Raw genomic sequence first — 26,448 nt, forward strand, 5'->3', positions numbered from 1 at the left:
CTTGTGTACAAACTAGGCCCTCAAGTTTAACAGTCCAATTTTTAAACTAGAAGAAAATTCCATCTTCTAAGTGTACATCTTTATTTTACAGATGTAAAAATGTGTCTAGAAAAGTGTCTTCCCAAGATCACAAAGCTGCGATTAGAATCTAGCTCTCTTAATTACCATTACTCAAAGTAAAGACTTTAGGAGGAATAACATTCTTAATTTCTGGAACTACGAGAAGTACTATAAAACCTGAACAATGAAGTGGTTAGCTTTAAAAAGTAGAGATAAAATGGCAAGAAAGAACCAGATTATGGTGAGCTAAAATTACTTCATGTAATGGGCTAAATAACTTGAACGTACGTATAACAACAAAATAGCAAACTGGTCCCACCCCAATCTCTGTGATGAGACTTAAATACAGTATTGTTAACTATAGTCACCATACTATATGTTAGATTCTTGGAACATTAGATCCTCAAACCACTAGAAGTCTGTACCCTTTGACTAACATCTCTTCATTTTCCTCACCCATCCACCCCCAGTTCCTGGCTGGGATGAGACTTGATAACTATTTTCCCTGAGCTTCAAAGGAGTGTAATGCACACAGACTGGTTTGAGTGTCACTGCAGTAGGCCTTTAGAAATAAATGACGACTTGGGAATAGCTGACTTAGGAATATGGGTAATAAAAAGGAAAATAAAGTTCAGAGTCAAAAGACCTGAATTCAAGAATTTAAGAACTCATCCACTTACTAGACAGAGGAGTTCTCTGATCCTTAATTTGTTCATCTGTAAAATGGGTGGTGAAACATGTATACAAATAACTACCAGAACTGAAATTTTAAAGCAGCTAATTTTCTTGAGGGTGTGTGAGATATATGCAGGGTGTTGGGAGATGTCTGAAGCTAAAGGGGGCAGAAATGAGCAGTAGGATCAGGTTACTGTAATTCCACAGATGTCGGAGGTTTTTTAAGAAAGATGAGCAGCAAGCAGTCTGGAAAGAAAGACTGGAGAAGTGGTAATGGAGAGGTCACCTATGATTGTTAAGAACAGCGGTCCCCAACCTTTTTGGCACCAGAGACCAGATTTGTGGAAGACTATTTTAACACGGCCTGGTGGCGGCGGGAGGGATGGTTTCGGGATGATTGAAGCGCATTACATTTATTGTGCACTTTATTTCTATTATTATTGTTACATTGTAATATATAATGAAAGAGTTACACAACTCACCATAATGCTGACAGGAGGCGGAGCTCAGGCGGTAATGCGAGCGACGACGGGAAGTAGCTGTAAATACAGATGAAGCTTCGCTTGCTAGCCCACCGCTCACCTCCTGCTGTGTGGCTCGGTTCTTAACAGGCCACCGACCGGTTACCCGTCCGCAGCCCGGGGGTTGGGGACCCCTGGTTAAGAACATTTTGGGTGAAAATAATGCTGTGAAGGAAGAAATGGAGGATGAGGAAACTAAAGAGTGAGTATTAAATCTCCTGAGAAGTAAGTAGCTGGGGTAGCAGGCTCATGTAAATGACTTGCCGAGTTAGGAGTCTCTTAGTAATCAGTGAACCAAATGACCTAGAGTTTTAGTGGCTCCCATATACTGAGCTTTAGTGTTATATTTGATGTATGACAATTGTTGAAGGTAGCTGTAGGTAGCCTTCCTGATGACAGTAAAAGTCGTTTAAAAACACTGCCTTACTATGCTAGGCTCTGTGGATGGCAGAAGAAAGCAAACCTGACGCTGCTCTCAAGCTAACAGGCTAGCAGTGGAGACTGACATTTGCTGGGAAAAGGAACATGAACGAAAAGACTGGCTTTGAGGGCTAATAACACAATCTAATCTGAAGTCAGGCTTGGATTGGCTGAAGAAGTATTAAGTTGAGATCTGTAGAACATTTATTGAAAGAATATTAAGCCAGGCTTGGTTGGGGGAGGGGGTAAAGTTAAGCAAGGGGGTAAATAATCAGATTTGTTTTAAACAGATCACTTTGACTGCTGAATAGGGAATAGATTGAGTGGGAGACCAGTTTGAAGAAATACAGATGTTGACCTAATTCGTTGCACGCAAAAAATTTCCTTTCTCCACGATAATATGGTTAATGTATTGGGTGCTAGCATTGTAATGGACAATCTGAGGTCGGAGATTGGTAAAGTTCTAGGGAAAGTATGGCTTGCCCAGCTTAATGATAGAAATGGGAAGGTACTCTAGGATTTTATGGCACCATATAAAAGTTAAGTACGGAAAAATGTATAGGAGTTGAAAGGAGATGCTGTCATTTCACGTCTTGGGTAGGCTCTTTTGGGGAGGAGGGTTAAAATTGAAAAAGTCATTAGTTGTTTCTACATCAAATCATGTAAATCAAATCAGTGATTTTGGTATTTTATAAATGAGTGTTTTGGCGGGGGGGTGGCCAAGCGGGGCAGCATGTGAGGTCTTAGTTCCCCAACCAGGGATGGAACCCATGCCCCCTGCACTGGAAGTGCGGAGTCTTAACCACTGGACCACCAGGGAAGTCCCTATAAATGAATTTTAATCTGGTGCTATTTGCAATTAAAACTGCCTCCTCAGCCTAGCCTTATTTTATCTTTATGAGATTTTGAGTCTGGCGCTTAAGGCACTTCACTTAAAAATAAGCCATAAGCAGCCATGCTTCTTTTCTGCTGGCATTTACTCTCCTATGGCTTTAATGATGAAGCTTCTTGAAGGCAGAGGTTTTAATGTTAATTTGTTCAACAAACACTGATCAGTTACTCTGCTCATCTGTAAGATGGGAATAGTGTTACGTGTGACTATAGGGTTTCCCTAGAGATTAGTGTGTGGATCACAGATTAGTTTTAAGGAATAATCGAAATCTCCAGCACAGAGTTCTTGACAGTTGTCTCCCAGCTTCTTTATTTCAAAAAGCGGCATGTACAATTCTGTGAATAAATTATATTCTCAATTTCTGCTTCAAAAATTTATCAATGAAGCATACATATAGCCCATGTATTTTTTCCACAGCACCTCCAACTCTCATACCCTATTTTCAATTGCATGTGGTTTAATACCTTGAAGTTAATACCCCAGAACCTAGAATAGTACTTGGTACAGGGTAGGCCATCAATAATTATTTGTTGAATACATGACATAATGAATGAGCTCATATTTCAAAGTTTGGACTTCAATTTATAAGCCAGAAAATTGATTCTGAATGTGCAACTCAGAATTAATGAAATTCAGAGGAATTGGTTCACACTAACTAAACTCACAAAACACTAATTCTTAGGCCAAATATCAATTCCATTAATTTACCTCCTTATGAAACTAAATCACAGTCAGATGCCAGCTTGGTAAGAGTAGAACCAGAGAGAAGGTCTACTGAAAGAGAATCATAACAGCTAATATCAAGTCAACAGGATGCCCTCATCTTCATCTCTACTAGGTATCTGCCAGAAGTCTGCAGGTCAGCTTAGCCTTTTCTCTGGGGACTGTCAAAATCTTGTTCTTTGGCTTCACCTCCCCTATATTTCACCTTCTTTCTATTAACATTTTTTGTTTGTTTGAAGATACGTTGTCTTAGAACATCTTCAGGCAAGTAAATACAGATGACTGTATTACCACTTCAGAAATACACAGTTTTGCTTTCCTGAGTCTTCACCTTGGGATATTCGATTGAATCTGGCACTTTCTTAGCCAATTATTTACTATTTCCTAGTTCAGGTCATTGCTGTAATGCTGTGGGCTTACTAGTAATATATTAAAAAAGCAGCTTGCTTTGGGGTGCAGCTGTATTAATTTTCTTTTGAGACTACCTTTCATGAGGAGAAACAATGGCCTGATGGGAGAGTTTTTCTTTGAGAAAAAACCCAGTTTTGCCTAGAAATTTATTCGTGCAGTCATTCAACAGTTATTAAGTGCCCACTATGTGCTAAACAGACTTAAGTATAGCAGAGCTTAGCCTCTCAAGATTTCTTATCTGCAGATAAGACTACTAAGGTGTATTTGTTAAAAATTTTAGCTGAGGCCAATAATGGAATTTACTGGAAAGATACTGGGGTACCTCATGGCATTTAAGGAAGAGTTGGATAACTGGACCTCAAGGGAAGGCAAGAGGAAGTAAGGTGGCTTGGGAAGTCATCACTTCATCAGGAGGTCTTTCCTTTAGGCTGCTGTCATCTGCCACCAACTCCCAGGCCCTGAGAGTCTTGAGTTCCAAATTCTAAAGTCCTGGGAAAGAGAATCTTTCCATTATCACTGTATAACAATTCACCTCAAGACTTAAGAGGCTTAAGAGAAGTTATCTCTCACAGATCTGTGGGCTGACTGGGCTCAACTGGACAGCTCTTGCTTGGGGTCTTCTGTGGCTGTAATCAAATGGTAGTTGTGGATTGCAAATTCCCTGGTGGTCCAGCGGTTAGGACTCCAAGCTTCTACTGCAGGGGGCCCGGGTTCGATCCCTGGCTGGGGAACTAGGATGTCACAAGCTGCACAGCAAAAAAAAAAAAAAAGAAGGGTAGCTGTGGATGCAATCATCTGATGGTTCAGCTAGACTGGATGTCCAAGATGACTTCTTTGCTCCCATGTCTGGCATCTCTGCTGGGATAATCTGGAACAGCCAGGGGCTGGCTGAATACTTCTCTCTCCCTAAACAGGCTCTCTGTAAGGTTATCTTGAAACAGCATGGCAATCTTATAGCAAGACTTCTTAAATGGCGGCTGGCTTCTACCAGAGTGAGCATTCCAAAAGGCAAAGGTGGAAGCTGCCAGGCTTGTTATAGCCTAGCCTTGGGTGTCACTTCTGTCCTATTCTACTGGTTAAACATGAATCATAGGGCTACCCCAGACTCAGAAATTACATAAGGGCTTGGATACTATTCATTAAAGGGCCATCTTTGGAGACTAGCTACCAGATAATTTGGTGGTTCCACTAGGTTATTTATATCCCACCTAGGGGCAGATTCCGATTTTATACAGTTTGAAGCATATACAATTTGGAGGGCTTTCTTGAAGAATGGAAGGGGCCTATGCAATGAGGGGCTCTGAAGCTACAGCTTCATTAGATTCATAGATAATCTGCTTCTGACCCCCTTTCCCAAATCAGCTATAGTAAGGGAGTAGAATGGCTTGGGGATCCCACCTACTCTTGTATACTAGGACGATTTCCAGAAAAGGACAAATCATTGTGAGCTTTCCCCACTCCTCACCATAAGTGTCCAGTGTTCATTTCAATATAATCTGATCATTTGAATGTTTAGAACTCAGGTCTCCTGACTTACAACAGTGAATTTTCAAATATACTATATTCCATAGTATTTTAAAATTTGTATTAAAAAATGTAGTAGAATTGGAAGGATACAAAAATTTTTTTTTAACTTACCATCCTTTATATACCTTTTTCTCCTGGCTACTTTTAAATGTTGATGTCCTTCAAGGTTTCTCATTCTATCCTATCTTCAGATGGCCTCTACTTCACGTGATTCCATCCACCCCCATCATCAGATAACTCCTAATCCTCTATCTGTGGATCAGACCTCTCTAGTTCCAAATGTATACTAGACATTTCTATTTGGATGCCTCAGAGGAATGTCAAGATCTGTGTGGCCAAAACTTAACCTATCCTCATTCCTTATTATGATGAGAAACACCATTCAGGCATCTTCAGAAACATTTACGGAGCATTTACTACATGCCAGGCACTGGGAATACAGTAGCAAAGAACACAGACAAGATACCTGTGCTCCAAATAGATATTCATAAGGAAACAAGGTCATTAGAAATTGTGATAAATGCTATGACAAAACCAGAGTGACAAGATGAGTAACTGGGCAAGGCCCCTTCCTGGAGGGAGATCAGGGAAGAACTTTCTACAAAGGTAACATCTGAATTTTGGAGGAAGAAAAAGCCAACCATGTAAAGGTGTGGAAAAAGCACTGTAGACAGAAAGAATAGCAAGCACAAAGTCCAAAAATAGGAAAAGGCTTAGTAGCCTCAGAGGGCCAGTAACAATGATGTTAATGAGAGGGAATGACATCATAAGGGGGTTGGTGGGAGGTAAGAGTCAGATTATGCAGATCCTTGTAGGCCATCATAAGGAGTTGAATTTAAATCCAAAACAAACACCAAGAAGGCACTAAAGGGATTTCAACTAGGTGGAAGGGGTGTGATGATCTAATTTACACTTTTTAAATAAACTGCCTGGTGTATAGTGAATGGACTGTGGAGAGGGAAGAGTAGAAGGTGGAAGAAGGAAAACCAATTGAAAGCATAGAACTGCCTAGAGAAAGCTTGGATTAAGGTGGTAGCAAGAGACATGGATTCGAGATTAATATTGGAAGTGATTCACAGACCTTGGTGATGGACTGAATTTAAGGGGTCAGTGAGAGGAAGAAAGCAAGGATAGCTCCCAGGTTTTTGACTTGAGCACCTATAGATGGGTGTTACTTCCACTCAATCTCCAAAGGCATCATCCTCTACTGCTCCCTTCCCCTCCTCCTCCTCCATATCCAGTCAGTCACTGTGTTAGTCAGGGTTATTCAGAGAAACAGAACTAGTAGCATGTGTATATATAGAGAGATTTATTTTAAGAAATGGCTCACAGGGAATTCCTGGGCTGTCCAGTGGTTAGGGCTTGGCACTTTCACTGCTGAGGGCCCGGGTTCAATCCTTGGTTGAGGAACTAAGATCCCATAAGCTGTGCAGCACAGCGAAAGAAAGAAAGGAAAGAAAGAAAGAAAGAAAGAGAAAGAAAGAAAAGAAAGAGAAAGAAAGAAAGAAGGAGAAATAAAAGAAAGAGAAAGGAAGAAAGAAAGAAAGAAAAGAAAAGAAAGAAAAATTGGCTCACGTAATTGTGGGAGCTGGCAAGTCTCAAATCTGCAGGGCAGGTCAGCAGGCTGGAGACCCACGGAAGTGCTGATGCTGCAGAATCCAAAGGCAGTCTGTAGGCAGAATCCCTTTTTCCTCAGTGTGTTTTCTTTTCTTTTTTTAAAAAATTAATTAATTAATTAATTTTTTGGTTTTCGTTGCTGGGCGTGGGCTTTCTCTAGTTGTGGAGAGCGGGGGCTACTCTTCATTGCGGTGCACGGGCTTCTTATTGCGGTGGCTTCTCTTGTTGCAGAGCACGGGCTCTAGGTGCAGGGGCTTCAGCAGTTGTGGCACACGGCTCAGCAGCTGTGGCTCACAGGCTCTAGCGCGCAGGCTCAGTAGTTGTGGTGCATTGGACTTAGTTGCTCTGCGGCATGTGGGATCTTCACGACTCGAACACGTGTCCCCTGCATTGGCAGGCGGATTCCCAACCACGGTGCCACTAGGGAAGTCCGTCAGTGTGTTTTCTTTCCTTTTTTAAAAATAATTAATTAATTAATTTTTGTCGGTGTTGGGTCTTCGTTGCTGCGTGTGGGCTTTCTCTGGTTGCGGCGAGCGGGGGCTACTCTTCCTTGCCGTGTGCGGGCTTCTCATTGCGGTGGCTTCTCTTGTTGCGGAGCAAGGGCTCTAGGCACGCAGGCTTCAGTAGTTGTGGCACGCGGGCTCAGTAGTTGTGGCACACGGGCTTAGTTGCTCCACGGCATGTGGGATCTTCCCAGACCAGGGCTCGAACCCATGTCCCCTGCACTGGCAGGCGGATTCTTAACCACTGTGTTTTCTTAAAGCCTTCAATTCATTGGATAAGACCCATCCACATTATGGAGAGTAATCTGTTTTACTCAAAATCTGCATCTTATAGGTTAATCATAAACAAAAAATACATTCACAGCAACAACTAGACTAGTGATTAACCAAAAACTGGGTACCATGGCCTAGACAAGATGACACATAAAATTAATCACCACAGTCACTAAATTCTGTTGATTCTGACTCTTAACTATCTGATTGGTTCCTTCCTCTTTTGCCACTGCCTTGCTTTAGGATGGTGTTCTTCTCTATTAATTCATAAAATATTTACTTACGTATTAGATACTGTGCCAAATGCAGGAGATATAACTGTTAATAAAAGACAGATTGTGCCCTAGGGACCTTACATTCTAGTCTTTCCTTGCCTCTGTCTTGCCTCCTTCCAATCCCTCTTTATCAATGGATGGCTGTATAGCATTGCCTCTCACACTTTAGCATACAATCATCTGAGGATCTTGTTAAAAGACAGATTCTGATTCTGGGATGGGGTCTGAGATTCTACATTTCTGACAAGCTCCCAGGTGTTGCTGATCAGGAACAAACTTTGAGTAAGTGGGCTGTAGGATATCTTTTGGAAGACCATCTTTTATAAAATGTGTACTGTTTGTAGACTCTGAAAAGGTACACAAGAAATGGGAAACAATAGTTGCCACCAGAAAAAACAGAATGGCTGATCACTGTGTATACCCTTTTATAACTTGAACGTTGTACCAAGTACGTGTGTTACATATTCAAAAATAAATTTAGAAAACAACAAAAACAAAATAATAATATCTGAAACTGCACGCCTCTGAAAATCCTGCAGTGGAGCCCAATGGCCCGAAGGACAGAGTGCAGGTTAGCCCATCTTAAACCCTTTATTAAGATCAGTTTACCTGTTCAGCTTATCTCCAATTGCGCCATTCAGTCAGATCAGGGACCACATGAAATCTTTCTACTGGAAATGCACTGGAGCAAATTTCACCTGGTCTTTAAAACTCGTTACTGCTGTGCTTACCCTCCCGAAGCCTTTCATGTAGCCTACCGCTCCCCGGCCGCCCCCCGCGGTTAATGTTACCCATTTACATTTAACCTCGCAATGCTTCTTTTTGTTGCGGTCATCGCACTGTGTCGAAATTTGTTTACATGTCTATTTTTGCTACTTGATTGTGCGCTCCTTTAGGTCAAGGCTAGAGTTTATGCTTAGCGCAGACCGAGTCCCGAAATTATTCTGTGAAAGAATGAATCATGTATTGGCTTCAAGGAGCTCAAAGGAAGGGAAAATCCTTGAGCACTGGGGCTGCCTTCGATCCCTTCGTGACGAACTGAAGGCAAGTGTGCCAGGAGCTTACTCTGAGCACCCTGGCTGGGAAGGCTGCCAGGAGCTCGGTCCTCTCCGCTCTCTTCTTCCCGGGAGCCCTGCGTACCCCGGCTTCCAGAGGGACCCCACTTCGCCCAGCGCAACCGCGCCCTCCAGGGATCGGGGAGGCCAATCCACCGCCCCCACAGGTGGGCGTGGAGTTCAGAGCCCGCTTCTGAGTGCGGCGTGGAGAGGCTGTGGGTCTCCTAGGTATCGGCCAGCGGCAGCGAGTGGCGATCTCTGTGACCAGAGGAAGGGCGCATCCGACTGGTTGGGGCGCGGATGGGGTTGGCAGGGTAGGGGTGGAGAGGGCAGGAGAGAGTCCAGTGCCAGGCAAGGTACTGCCCTGCTAACTTCCCCGCATTTACATTTCCTTCCCAGGACCCAGGATTGGGTGCCTTCCCTCAACTCCTTCCTCTCTCCCCACCCGACTAGCTCACAGGACCTCCCCGGGGCGTGGAGTACAGGACGCTCCGCCTCGCCCGCCGCATTCCGCGCCCCCTTCCGGCCCGCGCGCACGTCGCCCCAGCCGCCGCCAGAAGGGGCGGGGCCTGGGCCCTGGCGTTCAGTCAGCCAAGGTCCCAGCGTGCCCTGCGCCGGCCAACGAGAGCAGATCCAGTGACTCACCTCCGCCGCGCTAACTCTGCTCGCTCTCTACTCGCACACGCTTACACCCGGCTCGAGATGGCGGCGGCAGCGGCGGGGGACTCTGACTCCTGGGGTGAGGAGAAGTTCCGGGAGCAGGGCCCGGGCCGGCGCTGGCCCCACACCCAGGCAGGCATTAACGTGGCTCGCTCTCTTCCGTAGACGCGGACACGTTCTCCGTGGAAGACCCGGTGCGGAAGGTGGGGGGCGGCGGCACCGCTGGCGGGGACCGCTGGGAAGGCGAGGACGAGGACGAGGACGTCAAGGTGGGTGCGGGCCGGGGCTCCGAGCAGTGTTGGAGCGGGCTGGCGCCGTCGCGGGCAGAGTTGCCCGCCGACGGGCTGGCGGACGGACTGTCGGCCCAGGGGCGCCGCCCGGGCCTGCGGGCCGTGGGTCTAGGCTCGAGCGTAGGGCCTGGCGGTGCCCTGTTCCCTTCCTTTCGCCGGCCATATGGGCCGGAGGCGGGCAGCGTGGTCTGTTGCACTTCCCTGGCGAGTCGCCGGCCCCAGCCCTAGTCCTAGCCTTAGCCCTAGTTCTAGCCCCAGCCCTTCTTTGAAGGTCTGCGCTCCGGCCTCGATCCCACCCGCTAACTGGGGACGGGAGGTGACAGCAGCTGCTGGACCGGCCCACGTGCAGACTTCGCGGTCCGGAGTAGCTCGCGGGGATGAGACTGGGAAGCTGAGAATGGAGCCCCTGGCTTATCCCATATGGAAAGTCTTGCACCCCACCTGCCCGTTCAAGCTCAGGTCTCCCCAGGGCCAATAACTCATTTATATCCCCGAAGGCCCATTTGTAGAGTTTGTTCGAGGTGTTAGATGAGTGAAATATTGTGGTTTAATTTCAGCCACCTTTTTTTTTTTCCCTGCACAAATGCAATAATTTTTAGCCTCCCTTCTCCCATCCTGTGGTAAAAGAATGCACTGAGTAATGAGATAGCTAGCAGTTAGTGATGAGAAACCTGGGTAGTCCACACAGAGACCTATTATTCATCTATACACGAACGTGTAAGGAAATAGTGAAGATTTGGTGGTTGGAGAAGACGAGGGAGTCAGTGTTTTTTTGGTGGTTGTTTGTTTTTCCTATGCCTTGTAGATTCGAACCGGATTTACCTTTTTTTTTTTTGAGAACTCCTGGGGGCTTCAGATGCGGTTTCAGATGACATGACTACAGCTTCGTTTTTGTTTTTCAGGTAGCTACAAAAGTCTCAAGCACAGAATGTTAAGACTCTTATTAACAAAGTTCTCAAAATCTTTTTATATTTGTGAAGATAAAGTTTAGTATGAGTTGGAAAATGTCTTTTTATGGTTTCGATTCATTTAGTGAATGTTTTACTCTTCTAACTTCTACCCTTCAGCTCTTGCTGACAACTTTACAAATCCTTCTGCTTGGGTTGAAAAAAATTTAAGCTAGGTAATCACTCTGAATTTTGTGTTAATACTGCTTTTGTTCCATTTTACCTGAGTCTGATAAGGTGGATGTCCAATTCATGAACAGCCTGAGGTTCAGGGATGACGCGAGCTTTGCAAATCTTGGGGTTAATAAATGAGCAATACTGTTGTGAAGATACTTAAATGCTTCATTTAAATGTTGTATAGACATGGGACTGGATTGTGTTTTCAGCCTCATTGCAAGATATTAGTTACCTCCCGACATTGTAGCAGATTTTCTGTTTTGAGCCTTTAGTTCAGATTTGTCCTTTCACTTTTTCTGTGCAGAGTGGATGTAGGAGTTAAGACATCTGTTATGAAAATTGGGAATAAGTGAGAAGAAACGACTAGAGAAATCAGAAAAGAATTACCAGAAAATGAAGTTTGAACGAAGTAGTCTAGACTGATATCATGAAGAAGCCTGACTGAAATTATTGTATCTAAATGGTGTCAATCCTGATAAATATAATTCTGACCACTTGGAACTAATTTTGGAGATTTATAAGTTGTAAATCTTATTTACAAAAAGGTAAATCTTATGTACCCTAAAGGTCATCTTGCCTCTTTGCACTCTTTTAGTGCAGAATTTCTTTCTTTTATACACGTAGCTTATTTCTTTTACATAAACTTTGAAGTTGATATTGGAGTAGAAAGCTAAACTTGTCCATTTTATTTCCATGTTGAAATGCTGGTTTATATCTGTTGAGTTTCTCCAAGATTTCCAAGATAAGGTGTTCATGGAGTAGTTTAATTCCAAGTAGTTTGTAATAGACAGACCTGGATCTATATTTTTGCCTTGACATTTTGTTTGTGGTCATGAACCAGTTTTTTAATCCTTTTTTTTTTCTCTTCCATTTCCCAACCTTGTCAATACAGAAGCTACCTCAGAGGATTATTGTGCGCTTTAAATGACATAATATGTCAAGCATTAAGCAGAGTTGCCTGGCACTTGGTAGGCACTCAGTAAATGTTAATTCTCTCTCTCTGCAAGAGAGAATATTTTTCTGGCTAATGGAAAATATCTTTAGGCTGTTTAGATCGAGTAGCTGGGGTTATTTTTGTGCCACATTTTTTTGTGCTTTCTTAAGCTCAGTAGGAGTAAGTGCTCTCCACGGTGGCTGTTTACTATGAATTTTTTGTTTTGAACTGAATGACCATGGTTATCAAGCAAGTTTTTGCTAGCTCAGAGGTTACCAATCTAGAGTTGAAATTTTTCACCTTGAATGGTAGTGAGTACAGGTTTTCCCTGCTATCCAAAAGTAGAGCATTCCTATGAAACCTTCCCTAAGCTGAAATAAGCAGTTGCCTTAGGACACATCTTGCTAACAAATGCACAAGATGAATCAAGGTAAAGCACAGATGCTTGCAGACACAGTTCAAAGCTATGGCAGCTTGATGCTGAGATGCTGAGTAGCTTGGTGGAGAAGGAGCTTGGCCTTGGCGGTGCTGCTCTTGCTGCTTGGGTGCACGCTGCCTCTATAATGGCTGAGTGCAAAAACAAATGCTATTTTCACTTGTAATAAAAGTGAAAATCCTCTTTGGATTTCTTTCACTTAGCGAGCACAGTTATTAGTGAAGATCATTCGAAAAAGCGAAGTGGCATAAAGTGAACTTTAAAAAGTGAGGGATACCTATAATACCAAATTTCTGAATTCTAATGTTTTAGCGTTTAATCCTTTTGTAAGGAGATGCTAACAAGGTTTAGTTTCCATGAGATCGAATAATCATAGTCCTTAAATAATACAGTATGTGAATTTTTGAAAAGTCCTTCAAAAGTAAGGTATGTAGAACAGTAAGTTCTTCAGTTTATGTCAGCATCTAGTGTTTAACCTTTAAGAGTATAGGTTTAATGTCATTTGTAGTGTCCTGAGAAATGAAAGGAAAACTGAGGTCTTCGTTATAGTAACTTGCTTCAGTAGTTTACTGTCTTTCAGTAGATATAGCATTTTGCTGCCCTTGACTTTTCAAATAGCTGTCTGAAAGTGGCAGTGCGTTTAGGTGAAACTGTAGAATTTTTAATATTCATGGTAGTGGGGGGAGTCTATGCTTCTTCCCAGTGAAAAGGTGAGAACTAGGGAGCGTACTTTCCTGTCACATTAGCTTTCTATTCCCTTTCTGTACTATCCTGATGTTATGCAGAGGCAGTGGGAGGAATTGTTTGCTTGGCATATATCTCTGGACTCCTTCCTCATTGCCGGAATGATGTGTCGGCTGTGTTGATTAAGAAGGCACAGAGTTCCCTGGTGGTGCAGTGGTTAAGAGTCTGCCTGCCAGTGCAGGGGACACGGGTTCGATCCTGGTCCGGGAAGATCCCACATGCCGTGGAGCAACTAAGCTCGTGTGCCACAACTACTGAGCCTGTGAGCTAGAGCCCACGTGCCGCAACTACTGAAGTGCCTGTGTGCCTGGAGCCCACACACTGCAACAAAGAGTAGCCCCCGCTCGCCACAACTAGAGAAAAACCCGCGCGCAGCAGCGAAGACCCAACGCAGCCAAATAGAAAAAAAGGAAGAAAGAAAGAAGGCAGTGAGTACCTACCCACTGCAAGCAGGAACAATACAGCTTTTACACCATTTTACTAGTATCCCATCATTTCAGTAAAACAGATTAGAAGCTGTATTTATTCAAAGGGTGTGGAGTTTGTTTTGAGAAAACTTCTGGCTGTGATCAAGCATCTCAGACATTTGCTTCTGTAATGTTATTACAGAATGTCTTTAAAAGATCCTAGAGAGCTTAGTTGAAAACAGCCTGCCTCATCATGCCCATTCAACTGTCTGTTAGGATCCTGGTTAATAGTTTATATCTCCCAGAGTAAGGACATTTTTAAGCATTGGAAACAGTACTTCTGAAGTTAGGGCATCTGTATTTCAAAGAAATTGGAGATAGCTGGGAAGTTCTCAGAAGGTGGCATTTTGCTAGGATATGGGTATCTGGAAGTGTGTGTGTGTAACTTATGAGAAGTTGTAAACATATAAAGAAGTGGAAAGAAAAATTTTATAAACCCATGACCAGGGGCTTCCTTGGTGGTCCAGTGGTAAAGAATCTGCCTTCCAATGCAGGGGACGCAGGTTTGATCCCTGGTTAGGGAACTAAGATCCCACATGCCACAGGGCAACTAAGCCTGCGTGCCGCAACTACTGAGCCCACACACCTCAACTAGAGAGCCCATGTGCTGCAAATTACAGAGCCCACCCACTCTGGAGCCTGCGTGCCACAACTAGAGAGAGAACCTGCACACCACAGCTAGAGAGAAGCCTGCGTGCCACAACTAAGACCCGACACAGCCAAAAAATAAAAAATAAAGAAAAATAACAATTTTAAAAACCATGACCAATCTTATATCTTCTGTATCCCCACTTACTGCTCTCCTCCCCCAACCAGATTATTTTGAAGAAAATACCAATTATATCATTTCAATACCCTGACAGTTTTTTTTATAAACTAGTAAGTTTTTAGTTAGGAATCATATTTAGTTAGGACGGTTATTTTTACAATAAGGCATCCATTACCCCCTCCCAGCCCCCCACCCAGTTTGCCATAATTAGACTTGGCTACCTTGTTTCTATCGAGTAAACTCCTCCTCCACTTGTGCCTCTGTATTCTCCTTTGTTTTGCAATTTGAATCTCCTTTTACATTTTTTGTTCTCTTCCTTTTTTAAAGAAAAACAATAAATGACATCTTAAGACTTTAAAAGGCAAAAAAACCCTGAAAAATATTTACCTAATATATTTGTCACGCTGGACCATTGAAAATAAATAAGCCACTTGTTTAGAGTTCAGTGTCTTGTTCTTGATCTAGCTTAGCCAGGAATTTAAAGTAGAATTGATAACAGTTCCAAATATGAGACAGGTCAGCCTTAAGATGGAATTCAGCAGAGTGCTGAGCCATAGTAGGGTGTTAAAAACTTAATGAATTAAGTGAAGTAGAATTTATTGAGGCAGGTACCTTGGCTTCCAGAGACCATCATAGTTCTGAGGTGATGGAAGAATATTTGGGCTTCTTTTAAAAACAACTTTCCTGGCAGGTCTAGCCATGGCAGGAGCTCAATACAGAGTTCTGAGGCTTCTCAGAGCAGGTTGGTACAGCTTACAGAACACCAGTAAATGACTTACTGCAAGAGATTATGTTTTATCTAAGCCAAACTACAGGAGAAAGGGGGAGGAGTATATGTTAGTTAATGGGCTATTGCTTTGGGACAGAAGAAATTTACTGCTCATTTGAAGCTACTTCTATTTGACGATCTATAAATATATCTTGCTTAAGTTGGAAAACATTTTCAGCCCTAAATGTGTTCTCTCATTGCATGTGACATTCTGTAGTTGTACATTATAAAAATGACAGACTGGCCAACTACTGGCTGCATTATTAGGAATAAAAAGAAAGCAGGGTTTAAATTTTTTGTTATGTTTTCAATTCTTAGTCATATTTGATTGGGAAGCAGGTTTTAAACTTGAAAAGCAGCCATCTCTTTCAGAGACATGGCTCAAATGATGCTGGGTGTGTGTCTGTAGAACATGAGTATAGATAAGCGAGTAGTTTATCAACAGCCTCTCTTCTAAGGAAGCTGGCCATTTTAGGAGAGCAGCCTGGTTAATACTTTTGGAGATAGATCGGATATTATGGTTGGAAGAGTTACTGGCTACCAATGATAATTGGGTAAAGAATTTAACTGGATATTTATAGGTAATCTCTTGAACCAAAAACAACCATTTAGGGCTTACTAAATTATAGATTTAACTCCCTATTTTAAGTGTTCATTTTAGGTGTTTCTCTTGGAACCCTTCTTACATTTTATCTGAATTTATTGTCAGTATTTACAAAGTCCTGATGTTTATGGAAAATTAGGCAGATGTAGACATTCTACTTTTATACATTTACTTTTATAACTAAGGATGCAAAAATTCTTTTAAGTTCTGGGAGAAAGCTACCTGGCCTTCTGCTTTCGGGATTGCATCTATTTGGAAATGTGGCCAGTCTCTTTTTGCTGACATCACTATGCTGCCTCTGTTAGGAACTTGTCCCCAGTATAGGAATAACTTCAGGGCAGTTATTACTGTTTCAAGCAGTCTGGGGTGAGGGTGCCTTTCATGGTCCTTTTATGAACTGAGGAGCAGATGTCATGGTTGTTTCCAGGGCTTTTTGATAGGAACCACTTTTTGCTGCTAAAATCCATTCTGTGGTAGAATTCTAGGTAGCCTTGTTATGCTTGCACTGATGGGACAATGTAATGACTGTCTGGAATAAGGTTTATTGTTTGATAGGGAAACCAGGGTGGGGTAGAGGTGGGGCATAGAGTTAGTGCAAATGAGATGCTGAAGGAGCAGTGATAAGGGTGGAGTGATGTTTTACTGGTAAAGGGAACTGAGGCACATCAGCATTGAACAGAAATGTTACTACTCTATTGTGCTGTTTCTCTATGTTGGAGTTACTGGGATGGAGCTGCTCATTTTCAGCCATACCTCTCTCCTCTTGGCCTCCTAGTATCAGAGACTGCTAGACTCATTTGTTAAAATTAGTGGAAATGTAGCACAGGCAATTTGAGATGAATAATTGACATAGTTGTAGCTGGGCATATCTTAGTATGTACTGTAACCCTTCTCTTTGATATGGGGTTCCTTGAAATTCCAGGGGACCTCATTCTAGAACTAATTGAAAGAACAAATTTTGGTGTGGAGAGACCTAGTTCCCTAGGTCTAGACCTAGTTCCTAGACATCTATTTTATACTTCAGCACTCAGGTAAGAAGTCATGTTTAATATGACGCTTTAAAGGAACTTTGGCCTGTTCAAAACAGGTTCCTTCATTATTTTTCCATTCAGATTGTGGGATAGCTATCTCTGGGCCTTAGTGTACTTATATGTAAAGTAGGGGTAACACCACCTTACTTACAGAACTTTTGTGAGGGTTAACTGTTACTATATGTAAAGTCCTTTGGGGAAATCCCTGGCTGTCCAATGGTTAGGACTCCGTGCTGTCACTGCCAAGGGCCCAGGTTCAATCCCTGGCTGGGGAACTAAAATCCCACAAGCCTCTCTGTGCAGCCAAAATTTAAAAAGTAAAAATAAAACATAAAGTACATTGCACAGTGCTTGGTGCAAAGTAAGCCCTCAGTGAATGCTATCTGTTATTATTATCATCATCACTGTTATTAGTAGGGCGTTATAAATAAACATCCCCTGGAAGTAAGCAGATGGTCCTTTTATCTGAAGCACCATCTAAACAGCATATCACTCACAGACCCAGCTTTCCTGTGTTCTGTGAAGATTAAAATGACAAAAAACTCCTGGTAGTAGTTAACTTTTATATTTAGATCTCTGGTTCCTTTTGTACTATGGTGTATTGATACAGGCACTTAAGCAAACCAGCAGGGTAATATAAACATTTGCTGTCGAATTTCTAATCTAGTATCTTAGATGTTAAAACAATGACTAGTTGGTTTGCTTTCATTCTGTTTGTTAACTATGAACTAAGGGTTAAATTGCAAAGGTAAAGTTATTATAAAAATGCTTTTGTACAAAGTTCTTCCCACTGCTTGCAGACCCCATGGCAGCCTTAATCAGGATTTTTTATTTCTTTGGATTTACAGATTTTTATTAAGAATCAAGGCTTGGTTAGTTTATATACATAGACTGATTCAGATTTATGACCTGTCTTGTTAAAAACCAGAAGCTTGGTGTCATAGTTATGGCACATTAGTCAGCCTCTGTCTCTTCCAGTAGCGTCAGGACCTCCTGCTTTGCACCTGCCTTGCTGTGGCTCAGCTTCCAGTGGGCGTGTCCTGGTGTGCCTGGCGGTTGTTGAGACAGTTGTCAGGCTACCTATAGATTAAAGCCTGTTTAAACACAGGGCTGTGTCTTTCTCTATTAAACCTTGTAACTTCTGTGGAGCCTTTAGAAGATTGTTAGATAATTGGTTTATATTTAGCCCAGTGACTGTGCTGGGCATAGAAAAGACAGTATAGATCCACCTTAAAGTGCCCCGCCCAAGTTAGGGAGTGGGTTCCATGAAGCTGTTGACCAGCTCTTGACTTTTCTAATACTGAGATTAACCTTTTTTTAAATTTAATTTTTTAAAATTGAAGTACAGGGCTTCCCTGGTGGTGCAGTGGTTGAGAGTCCGCCTGCTGATGCAGGGGACATGGGTTTGTGCCCCGGTCCGGGAAGATCCCACATGCCGAGGAGCGGCTGGGCCCGTGAGCCATGGCCGCTGAGCCTGCGTGTCCGGAGCCTGTGCTCTGCAACGGGAGAGGCCACAACACAGGCCCACATACCGCAAAAAACAAACAAACAAAGCAAAACAACAAAAAAATTGAAGTACAGTTGATTTTTTTTTAACATCTTTATTTGAGTATAACTGTTTTACAATAGTGTGTTAGTTTTTCCTTTACAACAAAGTGAATCAGTTATACATACACATATGTTCCCATAACTCTTCCCTCTTGTGTCACCCTCCCTCCCACCCTCCCTATCCCACCCCTCTAGGTGGTCACTAAGTACAGAGGTGAACTCCCTGTGCTATGCTGCAGCTTCCCACTAGCTATCTAATTTACATTTGGTAGTGTGTATATGTCCCTGCCACTCTCTCACACCGTCACAGCTTACCCTTCCCCCTCCCCATATCCTCAAGTCCATGCTCTAGTAGGTCTGTGTTTTATTCCCATCCTACCACTAATCTCTTCATGACATTTTTTTTTTTTTTTTTAGATTCCATATATATGTGTTAGCATACGGTATTTGTTTTTATCCTTCTGACTTACTTCACTCTGTATGACAGATTCCAGGTCTATCCACCTCAATACAAATAACTCAGTTTCATTTCTTTTTATGGCTGAGTAATATTCCATTGTATATATGTGCCACATCTTCCTTATCCATTCATCTGTTGATGGACACTTAGGTTGCTTCCATGTCCTGGCTATCGTAAATAGAGCTGCAATAAACATTTTGGTACCTGACTCTTTTTGAATTATGGTTTTCTCAGGGTATATGCCCAGTAGTGGGATTGCTGGGTCATATGGTAGTTCTATTTGTAGTTTTTTAAGGAACCTCCATACTGTTCTCCATAGTGGCTGTATCATTTTACATTCCCACCAGCAGTGCAAGACTGTTCCCTTTTCTCCACACCCTCTCCAGCATTTATTATTCCTAGAGTTTTCGATGATGGCCAATCTGGCCGGTGTGAGATGATATCTCATTGTAGTTTTGATTTGCATTTCTCTAATGATTAATGATGTTGAGCATTCTTTCATGTGTCTGTTGGCTATCTGTATATCTTCTTCAGAGAAATGTCTATTTAGTTCTTCTGCCCATTTTTGGATTGGGTTGTTTGTTTTTTTGTTATTGAGCTGCCTGAGTTGCTTATAAATTTTGGAGATTAATCCTTTGTCAGTTGCTTCATTTGCAAATATTTTCTCCCATTCTGAGGGTTGTCTTTTGGTCTTGTTTATGGTATCCTTTGCTGTGCAAAAGCTTTTAAGTTTCATTAGATCCCATTTGTTTATTTTTGTTTTTATTTCCATTTCTCTAGGAGATGGGTCAAAAAGGATCTTGCTGTGATTTATGTCATAGAGTGTTCTGCCTATGTTTTCCTCTAAGAGTTTGATAGTGTCTGGCCTTACATTTAGGTCTTTAACCCATTTTGAGTTTATTTTTGTGTATGGTGTTAGGGAGTGTTCTAATTTCATACTTCTACAGGTAGCTGTCCAGTTTTCCCAGCACCACTTATTGAAGAGGCTGTCTTTTCTCCACTGTATATCCTTCCCTCCTTTATCAAAGATAAGGTGACCATATGTGTGTGGGTTTATCTCTGGGCTTTCTATCCTGTTCCATTGATCGATATTTCTGTTTTTGTGCCAGTACCATACTGTCTTGATGACTGTGGCCTTGTAGTATAGTCTGAAGTCAGGGAGCCTGATTCCTCCAGCTCCATTTTTCGTTCTCAAGATTGCTTTGGCTATTCGGGGTCTTTTGTGATTCCATACAAATTGTGAAATTCTTTGTTCTAGTTCTGTAAAAAATGCCAGTGGTAATTTGATAGGGATTGCATTGAATCTGTAGATTGCTTTGGGTAATAGAGTCATTTTCACTATGTTGATTCTTCCAATCCAAGAACATGGTATATTTCTCCACCTATTTGTATCATCTTTAATTTCTTTCATCAGTGTCTTATAGTTTTCTGCATACAAGTCTTTTGTCTCCTTAGGTAGGTTTATTCCTAGATATTTTATTCTTTTTGTTGCAATGGTAAATGGGAGTGTTTTCTTAATTTCATTCTCAGATTTTTCATCATTAGTGTATAAGAATGCCAGAGATTTCTGTGCATTAATTTTGTATCCTGCTAATTTACCAAATTCATTGATTAGTTCTAGTAGTTTTCTGGTAGCATCCTTAGGATTCTCTATGTATAGTATCATGTCATCTGCAGTGACAGCTTTACTTCTTCTTTTCCTATTTGGATTCCTTTTATTTCTTTATTTTCTCTAATTGCTGTGGCTAGAACTTCCAAAACTAGGTTGAATAAGAGTGGTGAGAGTGGGCAACCTTGTCTTGTTCCTGATCTTAGTGGAAATGGTTTCAGTTTTTCACCATTGAGAACAATGCTGGCTGTGGGTTTGTCATATATTGCCTTTATTATATTGAGGAAAGTTCCCTCTATGCCTACTTTCTGGAGGGTTTTTATCATAAATGGGTGTTGAATTTTGTCAAAAGCTTTCTCTGCATCTATTGAGATGATCATATGGTTTTTCTCCTTCAGTTTGTTGATATGGTGTATCACGTTGATTGATTTGCGTATATTGAAGAATCCTTGCATTCCTGGAATAAACCCCACTTGATCATGGTGTATGATCCTTTTAATGTGCTGTTGGATTCTGTTTGCTAGTATTTTGTTGAGGATTTTTGCATCTATGTTCATCAGTGATATTGGCCTGTAGTTTTCTTTCTTTGTGACGTCTTTGTCTGGTTTTGGTATCAGGGTGATGGTGGCCTCATAGAATGAGTTTGGGAGTGTTCCTCCCTCTGCTATCTTTTGGAAGAGTTTGAGAAGGATAGGTGTTAGCTCTTCTCTAAATGTTTGATAGAATTCGCCTGTGAAGCCATCTGGTCCTGGGCTTTTGTTTGTTGGAAGATTTTTAATCACAGTTTCAATTTCAGTGCTTGTGATTGGTCTGTTCATATTTTCTATTTCTTCCTGGTTCAGTCTTGGCAGGTTGTGCATTTCTAAGAATTTGTCCATTTCTTCCAGGTTGTCCTTTTTATTGGCATAGAGTTGCTTGTAGTAATCTCTAATAATCTTTTGTATTTCTGCAGAGTCAGTTGTTACATCTCCTTTTTCATTTCTAATTCTATTGATTTGAGTCTTCTCCCTTATTTTCTTGATGAGTCTGGCTAATGGTTTATCAATTTTATTTATCTTCTCAAAGAACCAGCTTTTACTTTTATTGATCTTTGCTATTGTTTCCTTCATTTCTTTTTCATTAATTTCTGATCTGATCTTTATGATTTCTTTCCTTCTGCTAAATTTGGGGTTTTTTTGTTCTTCCTTCTCTAATTGCTTTAGGTGCAAAGTTGTTTATTCGAGATGCTTCCTGTTTCTTAAGGTATGATTGTATTGCTATAAACTTCCCTCTTAGAACTGCTTTTGCTGTATCCCATAGGTTTTGGGTCGTCGTGTCTCCATTGTCATTTGTTTCTAAGTACTTTTTGATTTCCTCAGTGATCACTTCGTTATTAAGTAGTAGTATTGTTTAGCCTCCATGTGTTTGTATTTTTTACAGATCTTTTCCTGTAATTGATATCTAGTCTCATAGCGTTGTGGTCAGAAAAGATACTTGATACAATTTCAATTTTCTTAAATTTGCCAAGGCTAGATTTGTGACCCAAGATATGATCTATCCTGGAGAATGTTCCATGGGCACTTGAGAAAAATGTGTATTCTGTTGTTTTTGGATGGAATGTCCTATAAATATCAAGTAAATCCATCTTGTATAATGTATCATTTAAAGCTTGTGTTTTCTTATTTATTTTCATTTTGGATGATCTGTCCATTGGTGAAAGTGGGGTGTTAAAGTCCCCTACTATGATTGTGTTACTGTCGATTTCCCCTTTTATGGCTGTTAGTATTTGCCTTATGTATTGAGGTGCGCCTATGTTGGGTGCATAAATATTTACAATTGTTATATCTTCTTCATGGATCAATCCCTTGATCATTATGTAGTGTCCTTCTTTGTCTCTTGTAATAGTTTTTATTTTAAAGTCTATTTTGTCTGATATGAGAATTGCTACTCCAGCTTTCTTCTGATTTCCATTTGCATGGAATATCTTTTTCCATCCCCTCACTTTCAGCCTGTAAGTGTCCCTAGGTCTGAAGTGGGTCTCTTGTAGACAGCATATATATGGGTCCTGTTTTTGTATCCATTCAGCCAGTCTGTGTCTTTTGGTGGGAGCATTTAATCCATTTACATTTAAGGTAATTATTGATATGTGCGTTCCTGTTACCATTTACTTAATTGTTTCGGGTTGTTCTTGTAGGTCTTTTCCTTCACTTATGTTTCTTGCTTAGAGAAGTTCCTTTAGCATTTGTTGTAAAGCTGGTTTGGTGGTGCTGAACCCTCTCAGCTTTTGCTTGTCTGTAAAGGTTTTAATTTCTCCATCAAATCTGAATGAGATCCTTGCTGGGTAGAGTAATCTTGGTTGTAGGTTTTTTCCTTCATCACTTTAAATATGTCCTGCCACTCCCTTCTGGCTTGTAGAGTTTCTGCTGAAAGATCAGATGTTAGCCTTATGGGGATTCCCTTGTGTGTTATTTGTTGTTTTTCCCTTGCTGCTTTTAATATGTTTTCTTTGTATTTAATTTTTGACAGTTTGATTATTATGTGTCTCGGTGTGTTTATCCTTGGGTTTATCCTGTATGGGACTCTCTGTGCTTCCTGGACTTGGTTGACTATTTCCTTTCCTATATTAGGGAAGTTTTCAACTGTAATCTCTTCAAATATTTTCTCAGTCCCTTTCTTTTTCTCTTCTTCTTCTGGGACCCCTATGATGCGAATGTTGGTGCGTTTAATGTTGTCCCAGAGATCTCTGAGACTGTCCTCAGTTCTTTTCATTCTTTTTTCTTTCTTCTGCTCTGCAGTAGTTATTTCCACTATTTTATCTTCCAGGTCACTTATCCGTCCTTCTGCCTCAGTTATTCTGCTACTGATCCCATCTAGAGTATTTTTCATTTCATTTATTGTGTTGCTCATCGTTACTTGCTTCCTCTTTATTTCTTCTAGGTCCTTGTTAACTGTTTCTTGCAATTTGTCTATTCTATTTCCAAGATTTTGCATCATCTTCACCATCATTATTCTAAATTCTCTTTCAGGTAGACTGGCTATTACCTCTTCATTTGTTAGGTCTGGTGTGTTTTTATCTTGTTCTTTCATCTGCTGTGTGTTTTTCTGTCTTCTCATTTTGCTTATCTTACTGTGTTTGGGGTCTCCCTTTTGCAGGCTGCAGGTTCGTAGTTCTATCTATTTTTGGTGGCTGTCCCCAGTGGCTGAGGTCGGTTCAGTGGGTTGAGCAGGTTTCCTGGTTGGGGGGACCAATGCCCCTGTTCTGGTGGATGAGGCTGGATCCCGTCTCCCTGGTGGGCAGGTCCACGTCTGGTGGCGTGTATGGGGATGTCGGTAGCCTTACTGTGATTCTAGGCAGCCTCTCTGCTAATGGTTGGGGCTGTAGACCTGTCTTGCTCTTTGTTGGGTATAGGGTGTCCAGCACCGTTCGTTGCTGGTCCTTGAGTGAAGCTGGGTCTTGGTGTTGAGATGGAGATCTCTGGGAGATTTTCGCCGTTTGATATTACGTGGAGCTGAGAGGTCTCTTGTGGACCAGTGTCCTGAGGTTAGTTCTCCCACCTCAGAGACACAGCCTTGACACCTGGCTGGAGTGCCAAGAGCCTTTTCGGAGGTCTGAGGTCTTCTGCCAGCGTTTGGTGGGTGTTCTATAGGAGAAGTTCCATGTGTAGATGTATTTCTGATGTATCTGTGAGGAGGAAGGTGATCCCTGCCTCTTACTCTTCCGCCATCTTCTCGCTCCTGTACAGTTGATTTATAGTGTTGGGCTTAAATTTTTTATAAAGATTTAATTCATTAACCAGGGTTGTGCTGTATGGAATATTGCTTGAAATAATCAAGACATTAGCTAGAATGTTGGATGCTTTTACATTTGGGGAAGTAAGAAGTATAAAGACTGCTCAATTTTTCATTTAAAACAACTGTGAATTATTTAAGAGAGGCTGTTAGTTCTGGCTTGGTTGTCTTGTGTTTTAATTGTTAATGGAGAAGCTTTTTTGTGGAGTTAGACAAGTTGATATAAAAGTTCATGTGGAAAAACAAATGTGCAAGAATGGCCAGGAAAACAGTAAAAAACCCTGAACACCTGCAAGGGGTGACTAGCCCCAGCTTACATACGATAAAGCTTCTAATCAAAACAGTAGGTACTGGTACGTGAAGAGACAACAGACCAGTGGGATAGAATAGAAAACAGAAATAGACTAGGTACCTAAGAAAATTTAGTATATAGTAAATCACAGGGCAAAGATGGACTTTTAAAAAAATTGAGATATAGCTGATTTACAATATTATAAGTTTCAGGTGTACAACATAGTGGTTCACAATTTTTAGAGATTATACTCCATTTATAGTTAGAAAATATTGGAAAGGTGGACTTTTCAATAGATGGTGCTATGACAGTGGGTAACCATTTGGAAAAAGATAAAATTAGATCCATACTTCACACCATACAAAAGAAAAACCTCCAGTGGATCAGAGATCTAAATGAAAGAAACAATGAAAGCATACATGTTCTAGAAGAAAATTCCTTGCTTTAAGACAAGACTTTCTGGGCTTCCCTGGTGGCGTAGTGGTTAAGAATCCACCTGCCAATGCAGGGGACACAGGTTCGAGCCCTGGTCCGGGAAGATCCCACATGCCATGGAGCAACTAAGGCTGTGTGCCACAACTACTGAGCCTGCGTGCTGCAACTACTGAAGCCCGCGCGGCTAGAGCCCGTGCTCCGCAACAAGACAAGTCACCGCAGTGAGAAGCCTGCATACTTCAACGTAGAGTAGCCCCCGCTCGCCGCAACTAGAGAAACCCTGCATGCAGCAACGAAGACCTAACACAGCCAAAAATAAATAAATAAAATAAATAAATTCTTTTAAAAAAAGAAAAGACTTTCTAATTGACTTGGAATCCAGAGGGAATAAAAGAAAAGATTAAATTTTACTGCATAAATGTGGTGGGGTACATAGCACTTAATGGGGAAAACACTAGAGGCATTTCCATTAAGAGAAGAACAAAGCAATGATGCCCATTTTCTCTGCCACTGTTCATTCAAACTGTACTAGAGGTTTTGCCAGTGCAGTTAGATAAATCACTTGTGGAGGCACACGAATTGGTAAAGAAGGAATAAAGCTATCTCTTGTTTGCAGATGATATGGTAGTATACCTGGAAAAACCCTAGAGAATCAATGATGGAACTAACTTAAGTGAAATGAATTTAGTAAGGTAGCAAGATATAAAATTAACATACAAAAACCAATAGCTTTTCTATACTAAAACAGTAACTGGTTAGTGGACATAAAAGGAAAAAAAAACCCTATTTACAATGGCAACAGAGATGATGAAATACTTAGGAATAAACCTAAAGAGAAATGCTCAAAACCTCTAAGAGAAACTTTAAAGCTCCTTGAAAGATACAGAGGTAGCCTTGAAGAGATGGAAAGATAGCCCTTTTGCTTGACTAAGGCAGTTTATAAGATGTCATTTCTCCCAAAATTAATTTATAAATTTAATGCAACACCAGAAAAACCCCCAACAAACTAGTTTCTGTGGAATCAGACAAGCTGATAATAAAGATCACATGGAAAAGTAAACATGCAAGGATTATTAATGGAGGTCCTTTTCTTTAGGATAACTGGGATGATGATGATGATGATGAAAAAAAAGAAGAAGCAGAAGTAAAACCAGGTGAGCCATTGGGGTTCTTCCATTTTTGGTTTCATATCTTAGTGAACATCTGATGCTTACGTTAAGACAAATGAGAAAATGCCTACAAAATCGGAAATTTTGGTTATTTTTAGAAACCAAACAGCCTTCCGTTCCCACTTCATTCTCTTCTCCCTGTATCTCTTCTCTCTTCTCAAAACATAATCAGATTAGATACCTACCAAATTTCTGTTTGAGTGCTTTTGCTAAAGGAGAGAGTAGAAGATAAGGCATCATAGTTGAATGATCAAAGTCCTGCCTAAAGGACTGTAGGGAAATAAGAAGGAAGATGTTTGGATCTTAGGGGTCAGATTAGAGAGGAGAAAGGAAGAGTCCCAGAACTTTCCTATTCTTATTTGCCAGGAAATCACCGTATGAAATTGG

The 26,448-nt window shown here is 41.4% G+C and overlaps 1 protein-coding gene across 1 annotated transcript in view; it reads left to right on the forward strand.

The window, feature by feature from the left end:
- The first annotated feature begins 9,512 nt into the window (after positions 1-9,512).
- EIF3J (eukaryotic translation initiation factor 3 subunit J) overlaps positions 9,513-26,448 on the forward strand; it is a 28,212-nt gene continuing 11,276 nt past the window's right edge. Inside the window, exons 1-3 of the mRNA XM_059059415.2 lie at positions 9,513-9,691; positions 9,778-9,881; positions 25,989-26,046. Coding sequence (XP_058915398.2) covers positions 9,655-9,691; positions 9,778-9,881; positions 25,989-26,046 — 199 coding nt within the window. The 5' untranslated portion in view covers positions 9,513-9,654. The remainder of the gene's footprint in view (positions 9,692-9,777; positions 9,882-25,988; positions 26,047-26,448) is intronic.

The sequence above is a fragment of the Kogia breviceps genome, chromosome 3 (genome assembly GCF_026419965.1).
Source record: "Kogia breviceps isolate mKogBre1 chromosome 3, mKogBre1 haplotype 1, whole genome shotgun sequence".
Lineage (NCBI taxonomy): Eukaryota > Metazoa > Chordata > Mammalia > Artiodactyla > Physeteridae > Kogia > Kogia breviceps.